Source organism: Lithobates pipiens, unplaced genomic scaffold, assembly GCF_037356315.1.
Source record: "Lithobates pipiens isolate NorthernLeopardFrog02 unplaced genomic scaffold, aLitPip1_a1.2 Scaffold_16, whole genome shotgun sequence".
Lineage (NCBI taxonomy): Eukaryota > Metazoa > Chordata > Amphibia > Anura > Ranidae > Lithobates > Lithobates pipiens.
In genome coordinates, this window is record NW_027507748.1 from 116,072,266 (window position 1) to 116,093,148 (window position 20,883).

Here is a 20,883-nt window from a genome sequence, read left to right on the forward strand (position 1 = left end):
AGGAGCTGGGAGTTCTGGCAGGAGACCCCAGAATAAAAAAATCAGGGCCACTCTGTGAAAAAAAAAAACAATAACAATCCTTTAATATCACTTTAAAGTCGAAGAGGGCAGATGAAGACAATTGCAGAAATATTCTACTAAAATCAAGTGTGGCAGTGAAAAGTTTAAAGTCACAATAGCTAAGCCCTACGGTGCTCCCATTTATTTATTTTAGGTACTTATATAGCACTGTCAATTTACGCAGCGTTTTACATATACATTGTACATTCACATCAGTCTTTGCTCTCAAGAAGCTTACAAGCTAAGGTCCCTAACACACATTCATACATACAAATACTAGGGTCAATTTAGACAGGATCCAACTAACCTACCAGCATGTCTTTGGAGTGTGGGAGGAAACCGGAATACTAGGAGGAAACCCACGCAGGCACAGGGAGAACATTCAAACTCCAGGCAGGTAGTGTTATGGTTGGGATTCAAACCCCTTTCTTTGCTGTTCTTTATTTCCCCCTGTTTTTTTTATGTTTTATATTTTTTTCTAGCTGCTTTAAATGGGAAGTGAGGGTCTATTAAACAACGTCACTTTGTTTTTTGGTGCAGGCTTCAGTTTAATGGTTAATCCAGGGCTATATACAAAAATAAACTAATTTTTTTAGTTTTATTAAATACAAGCATATGACAAAAAGCAGATCAGGTAAATCTGTATGTCTAAAAAAAAAATCAAAAACAAAACACATACTTAATTTGGAAGCAGCAGAGAGTGACAAATAATTGCACAAAGTCTCACAACAATATCAGTAAAATTCTCTCGGCAATAAATGACTGTATAACAGAGCTCCGAGGAATTCCTCAGTTAACACCCAGGAGAATCCTGTGATGCTGCTTAGTGTGAAAACTGCAATAATCTGCTTGTGTCATCAGCCCAGGCAGCATCTGACTTGGTTTGTCCTGAGAGGACGATTCCACTTGAGAAGCCTTTAGCAGAGACTGGGGCAGGGCAACAGCAGTCTGCAGCAGATCTAGCAAACAGAGCCTCATCCAGGATCCTACAGCACCCAACTCTCCATTCAGCTCCTCTGCCAGTGATCAGCATCTTCTCTCTGACAAAGATCCTCAGACTGCCTCTTCTACGAGATACTTCTTGAACTGTCTCCATGGAATTTTAGCAGCTGTAAGAGAGAAGTTTATTACTTTTTCTTTATATAATATACTGCATTAGGCAGTTGTGAGGAAAGGACTAGCACCGTCATGGCCATAAACACAGATGCCCAGTATGAAAAGGCGCTGGGGGGCTCAGGAAACCCTCTCCCTGCAGAGGCACATGAGACTGAAAAACTCCTCACCTCTGCAAACGAGACGAAAGAAGAGAATGGCATGAAGAAGTCTTTCTCAGTCACCATGTCCAGCGAGAAGTCCATAGGAGACCTAGACCAGAATGGGCACAGCCTGCCCTACAAGTCAGTGTCCGCAGGGCAGCTGGAGTCTGCCCCCCTCTCTCCAAGCAGGGGTAGCCTTGCCAGGGCTTCTTCTACAGCCACTACCACCGCCCAGGACCAAGGCAGGCCCACTGACTATTTGGTCCTGGCCATCTTCTCCTGCTTCTGCCCAGTCTGGCCAGTCAACATAGTGGCACTGATCTTCTCCATCATGGTGAGTAGGGTCCCGGATGGGAATTGCCTTGCATCTAGGTGGCTGCACACAACTCACAGCAGAAAGCTCTTGGTGGTTTTATAAAACTACACATAGAGCTCTATAAAATGCATGATACAGTATATAAAAACCTAACCGCTTGTGCATGATACCTAAATGAAATCTGTCCCGTAGTAAAACACCTGTGCGGTTAGGCTCTAATAGAAGCAGTCATTCCACGACACCTATGCCGCATATTAGTTCTTAGGCAATGAAGATAAACCCATTGGGTGAGCCACTGCCCTGGAACTAGTATGCGGCACATGATTTAGGAAACGACTGCTTCCATCAAAGCCTAATCACACAGGTATTTTCCTTTCTGACTATTTAACCTTAGGCAGTAGAAAATATGCCAACTGCCTCTTAAACCACACCCAGCAAAGGAATGGTTAATTTAAACAGTCGCTTTTTTTTTTTTTTTGGAGCATGCAAGCAAAACATATTTCATTACTGCGTATCAGGTCAGGTTTATATTGAAAGGGAAGATTAAGGTGTTGTGACCACCATAGGTCAGATTCCACTGATCTGACTGTTTTATAATATAATCTAAAATCTGATTGGCTATTATAGGTTACTGCACTTTGTATATCGTGCTTAAGAAAGAGCCCAGCGTAACCATGACCAAAGTGTATGTACGGTATGCCATTGGATGCACATTAGCAGAGTGCCTGCTATCAATCTTTTTGCATTCCCATATATTATAGCGCTCTGCCTTCCTGGTAAAGGCTGGGTTTGGCATGGTGCCCCCTCGGCTTTGCTTGGGAGCATGTGCTGCTCAGCGTAGCACATTACAAATGCTGCCTCTGTTAATGGGATAAGGCAAGGCTCAGACTCCTCCCTGCTGCTTCCCGCATCCAATATACTTTTTGACCATCTCAGCATTTGAAGATTGAGCCTGTTCTATAAATCAGACTGGGAAATTGGGAGGGATGGTGTTTGACAAGCATGTGAAGATTTATGTGTCATTGTTAGCAGATTTGCACAATTTAACCCATGCTACGGTCACCTGAGAAGGAACTTTCATTAACAGACTGTGATAGGTTAGCATACAGTCAGCAACGCACCCACACTCTTAATCCTGAACAATAATTGCACTTTCAGCTTCCTTTGTCCTGGCCTTAGAGCGATGACATTGTCAGCTGTCTATAATACCCCCTAGAGGATATAAACTAGTGAAGACAGCATTGCCTGTCCGCTGGATGACAGTCAGTTTGTTCAATTCAGAAGAACGTATGTAGTGCTTTAAATGAGCTTATTAATATCCAAGTCTGAATCTGCAAACCTCAAATTAGTGCTACGTTCGTTTATATAATATGACCAGATTTGTATTTTGAATTAATGATGCACTTAGACTTTGACTAAGTTTGCCCCAAAATAGCAGCTTCGTTTTGTCACTTTCTTCCCAGTACGTGCTTTCAATTTTTCTGAAAGCGAAGCGTTGTAAGAGAAAAAAAAAAGCTGCATGTGTGTAATGCATCATTTCACGAAATTATTATGGATGGTTTAAATATCTTTTAAAGCCGGACGAAAAATTGCAAACAATCGGGCTTTAATGAGGCTAATGCTGCAAAGTACTAAAGTCAACAATAACCCACCAACAACTATTTCTCAATATTCTGACAGATCCTAATTAAAGAAAATCTGGATATATGGTTGTTGTACACTGCAAGTTGCACACTAGCATCGCTCTACTGCTTTATTTAATAAGAAGTACATACATTTTGGTGATTTATACATGTGTCTGTCTCATTAGAAGCATTAAATTACCTCTGCCTCTTGAGCAAAGGCAAGCCAGTATAAAAATCTGTGTTACCCTGGGGATTCCAGCCCCACCCAACACACATAATAATGATCTTTTTTTAACATATTACACAGGTATACAGCAACACTGAAGTATATTCATATATGTAGCATGTAATAGCCAACTAGAAACACGTCCCATGTTATGTAAATGGGAATCCCTTAGTTAAATAATGGCATTCCATGTAATCTACTGAGAGGTCACGTGGATCTGATTGTTTAAACAGCACAGAGGTCCAGCCCGGTGCCTGGAGGGTGGAAAGGGCCTTTAATGCCCTCATAAAACACTGCTATCGATTGTCAGAAAGATGTGGATCAATACATAGAGCTTTGGGATTTACATCAGAGCAGTAGACTAGGTTGGGTTGCATCTTCACATCCATTCACTACTGCTGCTGTTGCATGAAAAAAATATACAGTAGATGGCTTCTTTATACAGATGAACTGGATGCTTCATGTCAAGCGCTCAAAATAATATCATGCACATATTGACAGCAGCTATAGTGATTTTAGTTAGGCGAGGGTGCCAGGGGGCTATTGGAGTCATTCTCTTTCCTTTTCACAATAATTAGGTTAGCTACATTTATGGCAAGCTATAAATATTGTCAACAGTCACAGCATGAATTACATGCTCTTCCATATAAATATTTAAAAGGTCCAAAAACAAAAAAAACTGAAATCAAACATAAAATTACCTTAGGCAGATCAGATTGTTCAATCAAAGAAAAATTCTGGCAGTTACCATATATGCGTTAATTCCATAAGGCAGTGCAAAATGCAGAAACCCCTGGTAACCAATTCAGTTTTAATTTATCGTAGTCATATCGATAAAAGTTTATTTCTGATTTCTTGCCATGCGTTACCATACTTGCAGATGACTATTGTTCTTTGCGCTGTCTTATTGAAAAACCATTTTGGAGACTGAGGTGTACCCTTGCCGACTTAGCTCCCTTTTAATGATGTGAATTTGTAGATGGGCATTAAATATTGTTTATGTTGCACACTTAAATGTCTGCCCAGAGAAAATTATTTAAGGATCCATAATTGGTGCTTATAGTTGCTAGATGATTGAAGACTGTGTCCAAAGCCATCTTCAAATTAAGCAGACATCCGTGGTTAAACAATTCTAAGCAAAAAATTGGTCAGTTGAATACGATTTTCCCTGCCATTTGATTTTTTTTGTCCAAGTCTGGTGCTTTCTGTGTCTGATAAACATTTGAGGAAGACAGTTTGGAGGTCAGGGTGGGATTATACCTTCTGGGCTCCATCTAATATCTATGCTCAATTTTTTTTATATTATTATTATTACACAGGATTTATATAGCACCAACAGTTTGCGCAACATGAGGGCAGACAGTACAGTTACAATACAATTCAATACAGGAGGAATCACGGGGCCCTGCTCATTAGAGCTTACAATCTAATGCCCCGTACACGTGGTCAGAAATTCAGATGGAAAAAGTCTGATTGGATTATGTTGTTGTAAAATCTGATCGTGTGTGGGCTCAATCAGACTTTTTCTGTCGGATTTTCCGACGCACAAATTTGGAGCAGGATCTAAAATTTTCAAAATCCGATCGCATAAGTTCCGATCGCGTGTAGACAATTCCGACGGACAAAGTGCCACGCATGCTCAGAATAAACTATGAGACGAAAGCTATTGGCTACTGGCCCATTTATAGTCCCGATGTACGTGTTTGATGTCACCTCTTTCTGAACGATCAGATTTTCTGACAACTTTGTGCGAGCGCGTGTATGCAACACAAGTTTCGGCCAAAATCCGTTGGAAAAAATCTGACGGATTTTGTGGTCGGAATGTCCGACTGTGTGTACAAGGCATAACAGTATATCATTCTTAGGGCATTAGGGTCAAGCTTAGCAGATAAAAACAATTACTTGACAAGTAAAATCTTTTATATCAGTATGTTAAAAAAGTGACCGCAAGGAATGTTCAAATTTTAGAAAGACAAAGACAGTTATTTGAAAGATTACAACAAAGGTTTTATTTATTCTCAGAGTAGTCACACCACATATATATTGACCCATGACAACCATAAATGTGTATTTGTCATTTTTAGTGTAATGCCCTCATACTTAGTACTGTGAATTTTTTCGCTGCCTCAAAGAAACTTAGAATCTGATGTCTACTGTAGTTGTACAGCTCAGACACACTAGACCAATTGGATCGTAAACAAAATAACCGATTGTTATGATTTCGATTTGTGGGTGAAAGCCAGCAAACCAGCAAAAACCTGGCAAGACTATACAAACTTCAAGTAGACAGTGTCGGGTGTGAAAATAGACCTCAGTTTCGCAGGGTGCTCTTGCTAAGCACAATACCACTAGCTCCTGTGATTGTATGCTGAATTTACAATTGTCTCCATTTATTCTTCTAAACCTTATTCTTCATTTTATCATGTTCATATAACTTTGATTCCCTGGCAAGGTACTGACATTCATGTTTATTATACTTGTTTGTAAGTAATAAACTATCTGATTAACCCAAGCAATATTTAAATCTGTCTTATATTGTATAGAAGCGATAGAGCAGCCATGTGAAAAGTTGACTGTTCAGTTGAATATAGAATATAAATGATCACATCAAAAGAACATCATCTGTTTACCAAGAGATCTCATGGATCTGAAAGTGTTGTCCAGTTCTCTGTTCATCTCAGCTGTGCTTTTTTGGTATATTATTCATAATCTGATGAAACAACAGAAGAGTGGCTGTATGTTGGGTAAATGGGACATCTTCCAAGTATGGGTGTTATATTGCAAATGAAAAACAAAAGAGTCGGCAAAAAGTTACAGGAACTTGAACTAAAAGGATCAGAATAGTTAGGTACATGGACAAGAATGACGTAAGATGCAGGGAAAGATGATATGGGAGTCTCAGGAGGAGCTGTCCATGGTCCTGTTTCCAGTACGCTCATCTTGTGAGGCTAGTTCTGATGCACCTCCCTGACTAGATCACCCGACTCATTGTTAAAAGGGGTCCATAAATAATTAAGTGTAATACAGACTACCAATCTACGCACCTAGTTTAACCGGGTTTATGCTGCTGCGCAAAACCATGAAAGCACTAAGAGCGCTGCAATGAGATTTGATGACCAGGCCTCCACTAATCACACCACCCTTAGATTGACACACAGTGTAGATTCTAATTACATTAATGCAGAAGGTCATGGAAAGACCAAAGATTCTTGTTTAAGATCACATTATTGCTAAAATCACCAGCCTGCTTTGTTCTTTGATGGTTTGTTTTAGCACTTATCTGTGAAGTTCCAGTTATAGTTACTATTAGCTGCACTTCTTGCCTACATATTGACTAGGTTCTCAGGTAGTTGGGTAACTCTGGCTGATACCCACTGCTAGCATATGGAAGTGATCCTTCCTTTCTTGTCCCAGGAATAAATCACAGACATTGATCAGATACACACAGCTTACTAATTTTGACCCCCTGAAAAGAGAAAAAATTATTATCTTGTGTCTGTTCTCTGAATTACAGTTTTTACTCACATAAGGAATATGAGAGTTCCACAAACTGCTGAGCTCATAAAATAATGGATGACGGTCGCAAGAACTACTCTCTATATGTTGACTGTTACAATTGGCAGTCATACACTGCTCTGTCAGTGGGGTAGATCTGTCACCACTCGAAGGAATCTCTTTGCAGTTCACCATTACCAGACACTGTACACACTCGTTGCATTTGCACTATACCTAGAAGGAAGATTCTAATATAAAACCAAGCAGACGCAGCACTGTCCATCTGTACAAGGTATTCGCTGTTGATATGGGCTTAAACAGCATGGCCAACCTGAAATAACCTGCACACCATAGACAAAACACCCAATCGGAAAATGTCTTCTCCCGTGATAGAGAGCCCCTCCCTCACAATTTCCACATTGTTAGGGGGAAGCCCAACATATTTCTTACATCTATAGGCTTCCTAACACAGTAGAGCAGGGTTCTATGGAACTCTAGGGACTCTGAAGAGGCTTCCAGGGGTTCCTTGAGCTGTTGCTAACTGATCTCCCATCTGATGGTGTCTACATAGTTCTAGGTTCAACATCACTTAGCATAGCTATCAGCATGACTGCAGGGTGGCAGTTTGACCACCATTGTAAGGGGAAACATTCTTCCTACTGATCAACAATATAAGGGACATTTTCCCAATAATCTACAATGGACTAGTCTTAGCAGGAGTTTTCTGAGACCTGGAAATTATTTCAAGGGTTTCTCTGGGGAAAACCGTTAGTCTCCAACTAATTTTTTACCACTTCCATCAGCTCATTCCCCACAGTTATAATCGTCTGTACCACCTGCCCCACCCTATTAGATTGTAAATTCTTCTGAGCAGGGTCCTCTTAATCCTATTGTATGTTATTGTATTATAACTGTATTGTCTCCTTTTTATATTGTAAAGCACTGTGTAAACTGTTTGTACTATATAAATCCTGTATAATAATAATAAGGCATTTTTGGATTATGATTTTAGTCACAGCATCAGGTTCTCTGGTCAATGTCTAAAACCCCACACACACTTTACAACTTTTGTTGTCTGATTTCCTTTAGATTTATCAAAACCATGTAGTGCATACAAATTGAAACTCTTAAGGTTTGACCTAATATTATACGGTTTTGGTAAATCTAAAGGAAAAAATCTAAAGAAAATTACATATTGTGTATTTAGTGTGTGTTTATAAAGCAATCTACTACAGAGAATCTATAGTCTCTAAATACAGTATATTTTTTAGATACATATGTAAATGTTATGAACTGTGTGTAAATAATGTATAGAACATACTGTATATATGTTCTCATACATTTTTTTGGTTTATGTATTTACAGCTGAACTCTGGGCACATAAACTTTCAGTTAAAGTGGTTGTAAAGGCAGAAGGTTTTTTAATCTTAATGCATTGTATGCATTAAGATAAGAAGCCTTCTGTGTACAACAGCCCCCCTCACCCCCTCTACCTACCTGATTCCCATCTTGATCCAGTGATGTTGCAAGAGAGACTGAGATGTCTCCCTCCTCATTGGCTGAGACAGCAGCGAAGCGCCAAAGATTCCCGCTGCTGTCAATCAAAGTCAGTGAGCCAATGAGAAGAGAGTGGAGGCAGGCCAGGCGCGGCTCTGTGTCTGAATGGACACAGGGAGCTGTGGCTCGGTTCGGGTGCCCTTATAGCAAGCTGCTCACTGTGGGGGCACTCAATGGGAGGGTAAGTATAACATGTGTGTTATTTTTAACTCCACATATCTTAAAGAAATACACAATACAGGTTAAGATTCAAGTAGGAATATACATGACTGATATTTAGACAATATTTACTTATCCCGAATACCAGGTTTAAGCATATGTGTACATAAGGACAACTGCATTTGTTCTTTACACTTGCAGGTTCCTCTATCTGTTTTGCCAGACAAGAACGTTATTTTAATTTTATGCTCCCTCTTATCTCAACTCTGTGGTTTTATTGAAACCAATTCCCTCTCTAAGTGACTGATCCTGTGATTGATTTTATTACCTCAGTTATTTGGAATGCTGATTCTAGTGTCTGACATACAGAGAGGCATTAGAGAATATATATATATATATATATATATATATATATATATATATATATATATATATATATATATACGCATTTGTATACTAGTTCCAGGGCAGAACAGCTGAATTGGTTCTGATTTACTGATTGACTGATTCCAATGCTACAAAATTAGAGGGCAGTCAAGAAGTTTGAGATGTATTGAAGTTTGAAGATCTATTTGAGATTTCTCATACATGTGTTTTGATTTATGAAAATTTCCTTTTATAACTTGATAAATGTTGATAATGTCTGGCCGGGCCATGTGCTATTCTTTGTTCAACCTGTTGGTTATGGGCTTCCCTAGACACTTCTTTATTTACTGATTGCTTTTAAAAAAGCCCTTCTCCAGACACAAGAAAGAAATTCCCCTATGCAGCCCCCCTCTCCCCCAACAGTCCGGGGGTGCAGGTCTAAGGGGCAAAACTTTCCTTACTCCTCCTTCCTGTAGGCTTCACTCCTGCAAAGCCCCCTCTCTAAGGTGCTTCTGTTCCTGGTCTGATGCCTGCCACCTCCATGTTCAATGCAGGAAAATAGCCCTGCATTGATTGTGATGCAGTTAAGTAACAATTTTAGATCTTGTCTTTCCCCCCAACATGTGACTGGACAGAGAAATGGGAAGCCCATCTCAGTGTTGCTTTGTTCTCAATTAATTGACCTCTTGTGATGCTCCTCCATCTCCTAGTCTATACTTGGCTGTACAGGGATTGCATGAGGCTGATACTAAGTCAAAAGTACATGTATTGATTCATTAATAAATATAGACCTACAACAGGGGTGCTCAAGCTTTCTAAGAGCAAGGGCCACTTAGAGGAGAATGGAATTTTTTTTTCCCCCATCACACTTACCTAGCTGGATGCAGCATTGGTCTGTTGCTGCATCTGTCCCCCACCAGCTCTAACACTGAGAGATGGGCGATTTAACACCACTGATTGCTCTGTTCTCACAGCTCCCTGAGTCAGTCACCGCTCTCTGCTCTGCCCCCCTCCTCGCTCACCGAAAACCCTAAGCTGTGGAGGGGCGGGAGCAGCCAGCTCAAGCTCTCATTGGTTCTGGGTGCCAGTCCAGGTATGTGGGCGGATCCCAACCATATGGTCATGATCTTGCTCAAGCCTGGACTGACTCTGTGACGTCAGCGGACTTGAGAACATACTGCACTACTGTGATCCATAATAGAAGTACAGCCAAATGAGATTTGGCTTTACTGCTCCTTTAAGGGATTTGGTAACTGGTCACGGGCCACAATTAAATTTAAATGGTTCAGAATTTTGTTTGAAATTTCTATATTGAATAGCATAATGATGCTATGGGGGGGGGGGGGGGGGGGGGCAGGGGAGCAAGAGGATGAGAAACTGCCTTTCAACAGTTACAGTGTTTGGTGTCCTAACAGCCCCTTCTGTCCAAGTGTAAAACAGAACGTGACATGGAGACTGCACAGGCCCCCCTGGAACATGGGGCGGGGCCCCATTGCAACCCCTGAGGCTATACCAGTGGTTGTAAGGGTGTGATAAAAACACGTCTCATCTATGGGGTTTTACCACCCCCAGACTGCAAATGTAAATGAACCGTTACTGTCCTAAGCCTCCTATAAGGTTGCTTGCACACTGATGCACTGAGGTTTACCCGCAGTGCAGCGCACTTGCACCTTTTCTGAAAGTTAACTGCACTTTGCCATTGACTTCTATTATATCTTGCTGGTGTGGTGTACTTTCTGAAAGTGCACCAGATCTCCTACATTCTGAAGCTTTGGTGCGCTTTTAGAAAGCATACCTAAGGCACAGTATAAAATTGAATTGCACTTCCCCGGTTTGAGGTTGAGGGACACATGTGGCCCTCGGGCCACAGGTTGAGCACCCCTGACCTACCTTAATATATATCTTTTATATCTACATGGTGTTCAGCTTTAATGCAAAAGTAGCCTTTGTTGGACTGTTTCAATTTAATATTTTGGGTATAACAAGGGTAACAAGTGCTTAAATACCCTTCCTCACAATTCCTATCTCCTATCTTGTATATTTTAATTGAATTGGATTTATTATTACATATTTTTATATGTAGTATTTAGTAATATATATATACAATGGATTACGTTTTCTTTATTCCGTCATTTACATTTTTGTATGCACATTGCATCCGATCAAATTGACATATTCAAATCTCATGTCAACCTAAAGAAGATTTTCCTAATGAATATCCTGAAGGCCACAAGCCAATGACATGTAGCAGTGCCAATTTATCAAGAGAGAAACAGACACATGCATGTATTCTAGTCGCAGGGCAAGCTCAAGGGCATAGCGGCTAAAGAAAAAACCCCAGGCCACCAACTACTGAAGGACTCAATTATGAGCTCAATATGTTAAAAAGGCAACAAGATCTTTACTATTTACAGCTTGTCCTTATCAACCACAGAAAACAAAACTGCCCTGCAAACCGTGGACCTTTTCTATCATGATATAGAATAAGTGACAGCAGTGTGTTCATCTCTATGTGATCTATTAGAACATTGATGCAAGACTGCTTGTAACTTCTTTAACTGTATGAGTGTAATTTTTAAGCATTGCAACATACTTTTTTTAAATTTATTAGGCATATTCATTTTATTGATGGGCTTGTTTTCTGTATAAGCGAATTATTAATTTTAATATAGTTGCTGCATAGTTTTTTGGAACGATTCACAAATTTTGCATGTCATCCTTGTGCAGGGGCCATGCTAATCTTCTCTGTATCGTTCCAATTTTAGTATATGTAGAGGACTTTCCAGCGTATTTTAAACTGCATGAAGAATGTATGCACAAAGTTTGCCATGTATTCCAAGCGCCCTAGTTCACATCAATGCAGTCAGTTCCAACGTATTCAACAATACTACAACGGGCTGCAATTTTTTCATTTGGAATGCATCAAAATCCCAGTAAATGCACCAGAATGCACATTGCCCTAATGAAAATAAAGATTTTTCAAGTGTCAAAATAAAAAAAAGAGGAAAAAAAACGCACTGTATCTCATTGAAAATTCCCCAAAAATGCATCAAAAACACGTGAATGCATATGCAAAAACACATACAAAAGGCTGAAGTCATGGTGTGAAGAAGCACGAAAGCCTCGTCTTTTTTTAAAGTTGTACTAAAAGGCAGAAGTTTTTTTTTATCTTGCAACCCCCCCCCCCCCCCCCAATACTTACCTGAGCCCAATCCAGCAATGTTGCACAAGAGCATTGGCTGTCTGGGACCCTTCCTCCTGATCAGCTGAGACACAGCAGAGGGTGCCATTTGCTGCGGCTGCTGTCAAAGTCAGTGAGCTAATGAGGAGAGAGAGGGGGCAGGGCCGAGCAAGGGATCCGAATAGACACACAGAGCAGCGGCTCAGTCTGGGTGCCCCCATAGTAAGCTGCTTGCGGTGGGGGCACTCGGCAGGAAGAAGGGGTCAGGCGACCCGAGAAGAGGAGGATCTGGGCTGCTCTATGTAAAACCACTGCACAGAGCAGGTACGTTTAACATGTTTGTTATTTTTAAACAAAAAACAAAACCTTACTATCAATTTAATAGCAACACTTTGGTATAGATTCATTTAATGATCCATTTAGTTTAGAAACACTTCTTTGTGTGCTTACAGCCGCATCCTCCAGCATCCAGTGCACCGCTTCCTTGTACTTCCGGGTAAGGAAGCATGCACATTTTTATGTCACAAATCTAGGGACTACATGTCCCATCATTCTTTTCACCAATGCACATGCATGCCCCTCATTCAAAAAATTTGACTGACAAGGGGACCACTGAGGCAGCCAGTACTACATACAAAAGGCATGCCTTTGCTCCTTCTCTAAGGTAAGTGATTGGCAGTGGTTCCAAATGCAATGTCTCAGAAGTTGCAGTCAATTAATTCCTTTGTAGAAGGGGCAGAGGAGTGGGCTACCTGTGCATGCATCCATAAACTGCTCTGTAGTCAGATCCTGGGAGCATGAACAAAGGGTTGGCTCCAAAGGATCCTGCAAGAGAAAGGAGCCAACCTGAAACTGGGCTAACACTTATGCCGCATACACGTGATCGGAATTCTCGTCGGAAAAAGCTCAGATGGAATTCCTTTCAAACTGTTTTGCCTACACACGGTCACACCAAATTCCGACCACCAAGAATGCGGTGACGTACAACACGTATGATGGGACTAGAAAAAGGAAGTTCAATACCTAGTAGCCAATAGCTTCCATCTCGTTGGTTGAATCTGAGCATGCGTGAGTTTTTGCACGTCGGAATTGCATACACACGATCAGAATTTCCGATTAATTTTGAGAACATGCTATCAAATTTTTGCTGGCGGGAATTCGGCCAGCTAAACTCCGATGGAGCATACACACGGTCGCATTTTGCGATGAAAAGCTCTCATCAGTCTTTTGCTGCCCGAAATTCTGATCGTGTGTATGCGGCATAAGAAAACCAGCACACTCAAGAGGAGAGGACAACTACTACATCAAGAAGTTGTATCCATTATAAGTCTTCACCTCAAGAGCAGAAACTGCAAAAAAAAAATTTAAGCTTAAACATCACTTTAAATCTCATACTAGATATCCCCGGAGCTCCTGTAATGAGATAACTCCTCCAGACCAGTTCTGTTCTATTCCTACCACCATTACAAAGTCAATCAGAGAAATCCTAATAATTTCCACTTAATACAGAGAAAATAAATAATTGGGGAGCTCAAAGAAAGCTGGTAGATTCAGGGAATTCCTGCCACAAAAGTCTTACAGAGATGTAAGTGTGGGTTGGTATTTGAACCTGTCAGTGCCCACTTTTTTTTTCCCCACATGTGCTGGAAGCAGTGTACATTAAAATGAATGCTAGTAAAAAGGTAAAGAGTTTTTTTAGTGCAAAAGACATTCAAAGTCTGTTTCTAACAATTTTATTTCCCATGTTCAGTTCCGCTATGAGGATTGTTCTAATATTTCCTACTTTATAGTTTGAATGGATAACGTCTTCATTGTTGAATGTCACATATTTCATATGTTTTAATTTCTGTCTCTGCTACATTTATGTGCAGTTGTCACATTCTTCCTGCATTGAATACTATCCACCAGGTAAGGGATTCATTTGTGTGCTCACATTTTTTAAACATTTATATTAGTAACTTTATTGCCATGTATAGTGTAGGAACTGTAAAATAAATGGCTATGGCAAAAGGTGAAAGTAAGTGATTCAGTGAAATATGAACACTGGGGGGTATTTACGAAAGGAAAATCCACTTTGTACTGCAAGTGCAGTCGCTCTAAATCTAAGGGGTAGACCTGAAATGAGTTGAAGCTCTGCTGATTTTATCATCCAATCATATGCAAGCTAAAATGCTGTTTTTCTATTTTCCTTGCATGTCCCCGTCGGATCTACAGTGACTTTACTTTCAAGTGAACTTGCAGTGCAAAGTGGATTTTCCTTTAGTAAATAACCACCTAGGTCACTCTGTAATCCATTAGGATCCCAGACAGCTCTTTACATGTGTAAATTCCTTTTTCTCATTGCTTGATGTATTCCCAATCAGATGCAGTCTTCAAAGGTAGTTCTAAATGTAAATGGTGGCTGAGAGACATCTTGGTACTGTCACCTTGATACACTATACACGCACATGAAATTAAATAGCATCCCAGTCTTAGTCCGTAGAGTTCAATATTGAGTTGGTCCATCCTTTGAAGCTATAACAGCTACAACTATTCTCAGAAGGCTGTCCACAAGGTTTAGGAGTGTGTCTATGGGAATGTTTGACCATTCTCCCAGAAGTGATTTGTCCCAATACTTTTGGTAATATATTGTACATCAGCTTATTTATGTGTTAGGGAATACCTCTCCTGCATTACAAATATATATGCAAAAGAGGTTCCCAAATCATCCAATTGCTGAAGGGATGAACTGGTGCTTTTCAGCAATACCTGGATAAAAAAACTGTCATGGGCTGTTTTATGTGTGTATTTCCAGGCATTAAACCGGGCATAGATGGATTAAAATTCAGCTGATTCAGCAAAGACTGGCTAAATTTTGATCCCTCTATGGGCAGGCTGGTTGTACAGAAGTTGATCTCTCGAGCATGTGGATAGGGGAGTCAATTTCTAGACCTTAGGCTGGCCATACATGATTCATATTTTTTTCAACCTCAGGGTTGAACAACAACAAAAAAAAGAACCGATTGCCTCATCCACACATTTAATATGGATGGGGGAATCACTCACGCTGAGCTATTGTATTCTGCTGGCAAGGAGAATATAATGACCAGTGTTGCCAGCTTTAGCAGGCGGCACTGATCATTCAGGAAAACCCAATGGGCTGGTTGTATACATTTTGATCAATAGATTGATTTGTGTATAACCAGCTAGCCCATACAGGGATTGTAATTTGTCTGTTCCCTGCTGAATTTTGTCCATGTACGGCCAGCTTTAGTCTCCACTTAGATTCTACATTGAATTCTAGTAAGGGTCATGGTGGACCGTTTCCGGTCCTGGCACCCATGCACTCTATAAAATCTGATTACTTTACACTACATGCAGACTGCCTGCGTCCAGGGCTGATCCCATGTGATCGCTGCTTGAAAAATTTAATGTGAGAGGGTGCAATTACTGTAATAGCCAGAAGCCTCATATTGCGTTCAGTGGGGCAGCCTACATGCAGCTAATCACCAGAACCCCTGCTTGGGTTCTCACATCTAATAGGAGGCAGGGTGAATTTGCAGGTGCAAATGCACCCCAAAATATTACATGATGATTCTGCTGCAAGGGTCCATGTGAAGGCATTTTCTGTGTAAGGGTGTCCACTGTCTTCCAGTTGTACTCCTGCATTGTCACTCCATCACATGGTGGAGACTACAAGTGGCCAAGCTGAGATACATGGGGCAGGCATTGTCCGCTGTTGTCACTATTATCAATCTCTTCAAAGTGAGGTAGCTTTTATTTAGAGAGTTGTCACTAGAACAATTATCCCCATTGGAAGATTTCCCCTTTATTTTTGTTTCGGTGACAGCTATACATTCTGGATTTTCCCTCACTTTCACTATCTGTGACAATGGCCACAAGGATAAATATGGTAAATACAGGATAAATAAATACAGAATCTCCTCAATGAGGACACAGAGAGCAATCCAAATGTGTGTGACAGGGGTTCTTATCCTCCCAAACTCTTTGCAAAGCGAAGAACAAACACCTAGCCTTAAGCCCTGTACACAAGCGCAGAATGTTATGATACATTTACCGGTACAAAAAAAAATGGTCCAACGTTGTGCCCGTGTGTGCCCGTCTGTTCGACAGAAGCCGGCTGAAAGGCATGATGTGCATGCTGGAAAACCACCAGCCGACCAACTCCCAATCAGCACTCTCAGTCAATAGCAGAGAGAGTTGATCGAAGTGTTCTGGCGGGGTGGCGTCCCCTGCGTCCCCCTGTCCGGACACAACAGCACAGCAGGGGAGATCGCTGGACAAACCTCGCATGGTTAGTATAGTAGCTACCGACCGGAGCTTTCAGTTTTTTTTCATGCTGTGTACCAGGCTTTAGGTGGAAGCCTCATTCTTTTAAAAACGGCTGCTCCTATTTTGGTTGAATCTCACCAGCAATATTATTATGGTTAAATAAAAAGTAGAAACCTGAAATCTTTTTTTTAATGCCTTGAAGGAGTTAATATTGCTGTTAAAGCCAGCTTACCCACTTTGCAAATGAATGCAGTAGAAAAATGCTCTCGTCTGCTGGCACCATTTCCTTGTGTCTACAACCAACTGGCAATATTACTTCAAGATTTACAAGTCAGCTCATTCGTGTCCTCTACAACTTACTGCGATTTTGTTTGTGGCCAAGAAAATGTCAATAATGTTCCATGGAAGTGCATCATTTCAATGCATCTAAAATTAAATGTTTATTACCGTGCATAGATGCACACTGAGACTTTCTGTGTTATTATATTCACTAGTTTATCAAGGTACAAGGCATTTATAAGTGGTATAATATGGTATTGAAGTGCTTGGCCTTTAAACTTTGAATCCCAACAGAAACTCCCAATCTGACTCAGACATTTGTAAATAAAAACAATTATACACTTATTAAAGCAGAATACAACTTAAAGCAGAACTACATTACATCTGAGCACCACAAAGTGAAAATATTATTTAATTAATTTTTATTATTCAAAATAATCTCACCCATTTATGTCTCCATGCTTTATTTTGCTGAGAAATCAAACTGAAAAAACACCCCCCTAGCATTTCTGGCTGTGGCCATCTTGAAAAAGGGCAGATAATTCATGTAGCATTGACTTCCTGGAATATGTCTGCCCTTAGCCTAGGCATGTGCTTAGCCGAGAAAACCTCTCCTCCCCTCCTGAAAAAGGCCTGGAAAACAGGAAGTAACTGAAAAATTTAAAAGAAAAAAAGTTAAAAACAAGTAAATATGATATAATTTCCTATCTATTTACTAATGCTAGCAGCATAGGGTTTGAAAATAGTCAATGTTGACTGAAATAGTAAAGTTACGCTTTAGCTTTATTTCAGAAGAGACATGCTATGTATCGTCTGTAATAAACACACACTTAGGCCCCTTTCACACATGCGGACAGTATGTCCGTATTTCATCCATCCGTTTGCGGATGAAATAGGGACATACATGCATCCCTATAGGATAGCGGGTGTCTGCGGATGAACATTCGCAGACACCCGCTATTGTCTGCGGATGAACATTCGCAGACACCCGCTATTGTCTGCCTCCGCAATTCTGCAGACGGAGGAAAATCCTATTTTTCTATCCGTCTGCAGAGCGGATCGGATGAACACGGACAGACGGTCCATGCTCATCTGATCCCCATAGAGGAGAGCGGAGAGCTGACAGGGCGGTCCCGGCTCAGCGGGGACAACGGAGCGATCCCCGCTGAGCGAGCGGATCATCACAGGGCGGATCATTACTGATCCGTCCCGTGTGAAAGGGGCCTTACCTGTCTGCTTGCAGTCTTCTATTGAATGTACACCGTGCTGAGTATGTTCAAAAAATTTAAAAAATAAATACTCTAGCAATACACACCAAACTGAGCATATGCAGAGTGCCTCTAAGGCTCTGTTCTATCGGGTCATTAATTGGGGACAGTAAAAGAAGGGAAGGATCAGAGTAAACAGGATCAAACAGCCTTTTTACACAATGTGGGGGATTAACCATTAAGGTTCCACAGTGAGTATAACAAACATGCTTTACTGCATACAGTGCATGTGGAAAGCATTCACAGCGCTTCACTTTTTCCATATTTTGTTATGTTACAGCCTTATTCCAAAATGGATTACATTTATTATTTTCCTCACAATTCTACAAACAATACCCCATAATGACAATGTGAAAGAAGTTTATTTGAAATCTTTGCAAATTTATTAAAAATAAAAAGTGAAAAAAATCCAAGGTACATAAGTATTCACAGCCTTTGCTCAATACTTTGTTGAAGCACCTCTAGCACCAATTACAGCCTCAAGTCTTTTTGAGTATGATGCTAAAACTTGGCACACTTATTTTTGGGCAGTTTCTCCCATTCTTCCTTACAGGACCTCTTAAGCTCCATCAGGTTGGATGGGGCACATCGGTGCACAGCCATTTTCCAGATCTCTCCAGAGATGTTCAATTGAGTTCAAGTCTGGGCTCTGGCTAGGCCACTCAAGGACATTTACAGAGTTGTCCCGTAGCCACTCTTTTGTTATCTTGGCTGTGTGCTTAGGCTCTTTGTCCAGTTGGAAGATGAACCTTCACCTCAGTCTGAGGTCCACAGCAGGTTTTTATCAAGGATGTCTCTGTACATTGCTGCATTCATCTTTCCCTCGATCTTGACTAGTCTCCCAGTTCCTGCCTCTGAAAAACATCACCACAGCATGATACTGCCACCACCATGCTTCACTGTAGGGATGGTATTGGCCAGGTGATGAGCGGTGCATGGTTACTCCAGACATGATGCTTGCCATTCAGGCCAAAGAGTTCAGTCTTTATTTTATCAGACCAGAGAATTTAGTATTTTTATGGTCTGAGAGCCCTTCAGGTGCCTTTTGGAAAATTCAAGGCTGGCTGTCATGTGCTTTTTACTGAGGAGTGGCTTCTGTCTGGTCACTCTACCATACAGGCCTGATTGGTGGAGTGCTGCCAAGATGGTTGTTCTTCTGAAAGGTTCTCCTCTCCCCACAAAGAAATGCTGGAACTCTGTCAGAGGGACCATCAGGTTCTTGGTCACCTCCCTGACTAAGGCCCTTCTCCCCCGATCGCTCAGTTTGGCCAGGCAGTCGCAGTCTGCTCTAGGAAGAGTCCTGGTGGTTCCAAATTTCTTCTATTTATGAATTATGGAGACCACTGTGCTCATTGGGACCTCCAATGCTGCAAAAATGTTTTTGTACCCTTTCCCCAGATTTGTGCCTCGATACAATCCTGTCTCAGGGGTCTACAGACAATTTCTTGGACCTCTTGGCTTGGTTTGTGCTCTGACATGCACTGTTAACTGTGGGACCTTATATAGAACACGTGTGCCTTTCCAAATTATGTCCAATCAGCTGGACATTTTCCACAGGTGGACTCCAATCAAGTTGTGGAAACATCTCAAGGATGATCAGTGGAAACAGGATGCACCTGAGCTCAATTTTGAGTGTCATGGCAAAGGCTGTGAATACTTCTGTACATGTGATTTTTTTTTTTCATCTTTCTTTTTAAATAAATTTGCAAAGATTTCAAACAAACTGCTTTCACGTTGTCATTATGGGGTATTGTTTGTAGAATTTTGAGGAAAATAATACATTTAATCAATTTTGGAATAAGGTTGTAACGTAACAAAAAAATGTGGAAAAGGTGAATACTTTTCGGATGCACTGTACAGACTGATTTTACTGTTGTGGGTTTAGCAACACTTTAAGTGTTAACATTAATAAGAGAGAGCTCCTATTGGAACTAGATGAACTTGTGTCTTTTTTCAATCTAACTATGTAACTATGTGACATATAAACCGGCAAGTGGCCTGCTCCATATTAAAGTGCAAAGCTGACTACAGATTTAAGAAGACAGTCAGATGTATAGCATGACCATCTTGCTGACTTTGCGTTTATAAAGCAATGGATGAGGAAGGTGAGGGCAGACAGCTCTAGCTCATCTCTGAAGAAAAACAGCAATCTTAATATTTTTTTTTACATCATTCTTTAAATCTCTCCGACAACAGGGTCTCCAGCTGGTTATAGACATGAATATATTTCCTGACCAGGCCAAATGATTCTGGCAGACAAATTGTTGGTCATCATAGAAACTCCTTGTGTTGATAGACTACCCATGATAAGTAGGACACAGCGTGTAGGTAAAAAGGCTTCTAAAGGTGAACTTGAGAATTAACAATAAAAGGGCCTCTGCAATCTTCCATACCACTTTGTTGTTTATGAAATATTTAACATCAGAGCTTCTATACCGAGCAAAATGGCATAGAAAGAAAATATAAAAAACATCCTTTGTTAATAGATATGCCAGTAGATATTCCAGTGAAGTCACCAGAACAATGAAAAAAGACCGTCAGCCATATTTCAACCAATGATTTGGTAATGTGGCCCTATTTACAACTAAAGCAAACAGCAAAGTAAAGAAAAGTAGAATAGAAAAATGCAGAGCCAATGGTAGGTAATGCAGAACAAAGGAGTGGAACAGACATGGGTAGTGGCAGACAAGGTCAACAAAAAAGACCAATCGGCAAGTAAGAACAATTTTTGCTTTTCCCCCTTCCCTATATTACTGTTGCCCGAGTATAAAGACTCAGTCACTATATATTAGGGCTGTTACTGATTAAAATTTCATATTTGTA

The 20,883-nt window shown here is 40.7% G+C and overlaps 1 protein-coding gene and 1 non-coding gene across 3 annotated transcripts in view; one reads left to right on the plus strand and one right to left on the minus strand.

Annotated features, from left to right (window-relative positions):
• The first annotated feature begins 918 nt into the window (after window positions 1-918).
• TRARG1 (trafficking regulator of GLUT4 (SLC2A4) 1) overlaps window positions 919-20,883 on the plus strand; it is a 54,157-nt gene continuing 34,192 nt past the window's right edge. The window contains exon 1 of one of the 2 annotated variants that reach the window (XM_077480327.1): window positions 919-1,650. In XM_077480327.1, coding sequence (XP_077336453.1) covers window positions 1,249-1,650 — 402 coding nt within the window. In that variant the 5' untranslated portion in view covers window positions 919-1,248. The remainder of the gene's footprint in view (window positions 1,651-20,883) is intronic. The other variant, XM_077480328.1, reaches the window with a different exon arrangement.
• Window positions 11,742-11,844, minus strand: LOC143986240 (U6 spliceosomal RNA). The gene has a single exon (XR_013276454.1). It is a non-coding gene; the product is annotated as a U6 spliceosomal RNA (small nuclear RNA).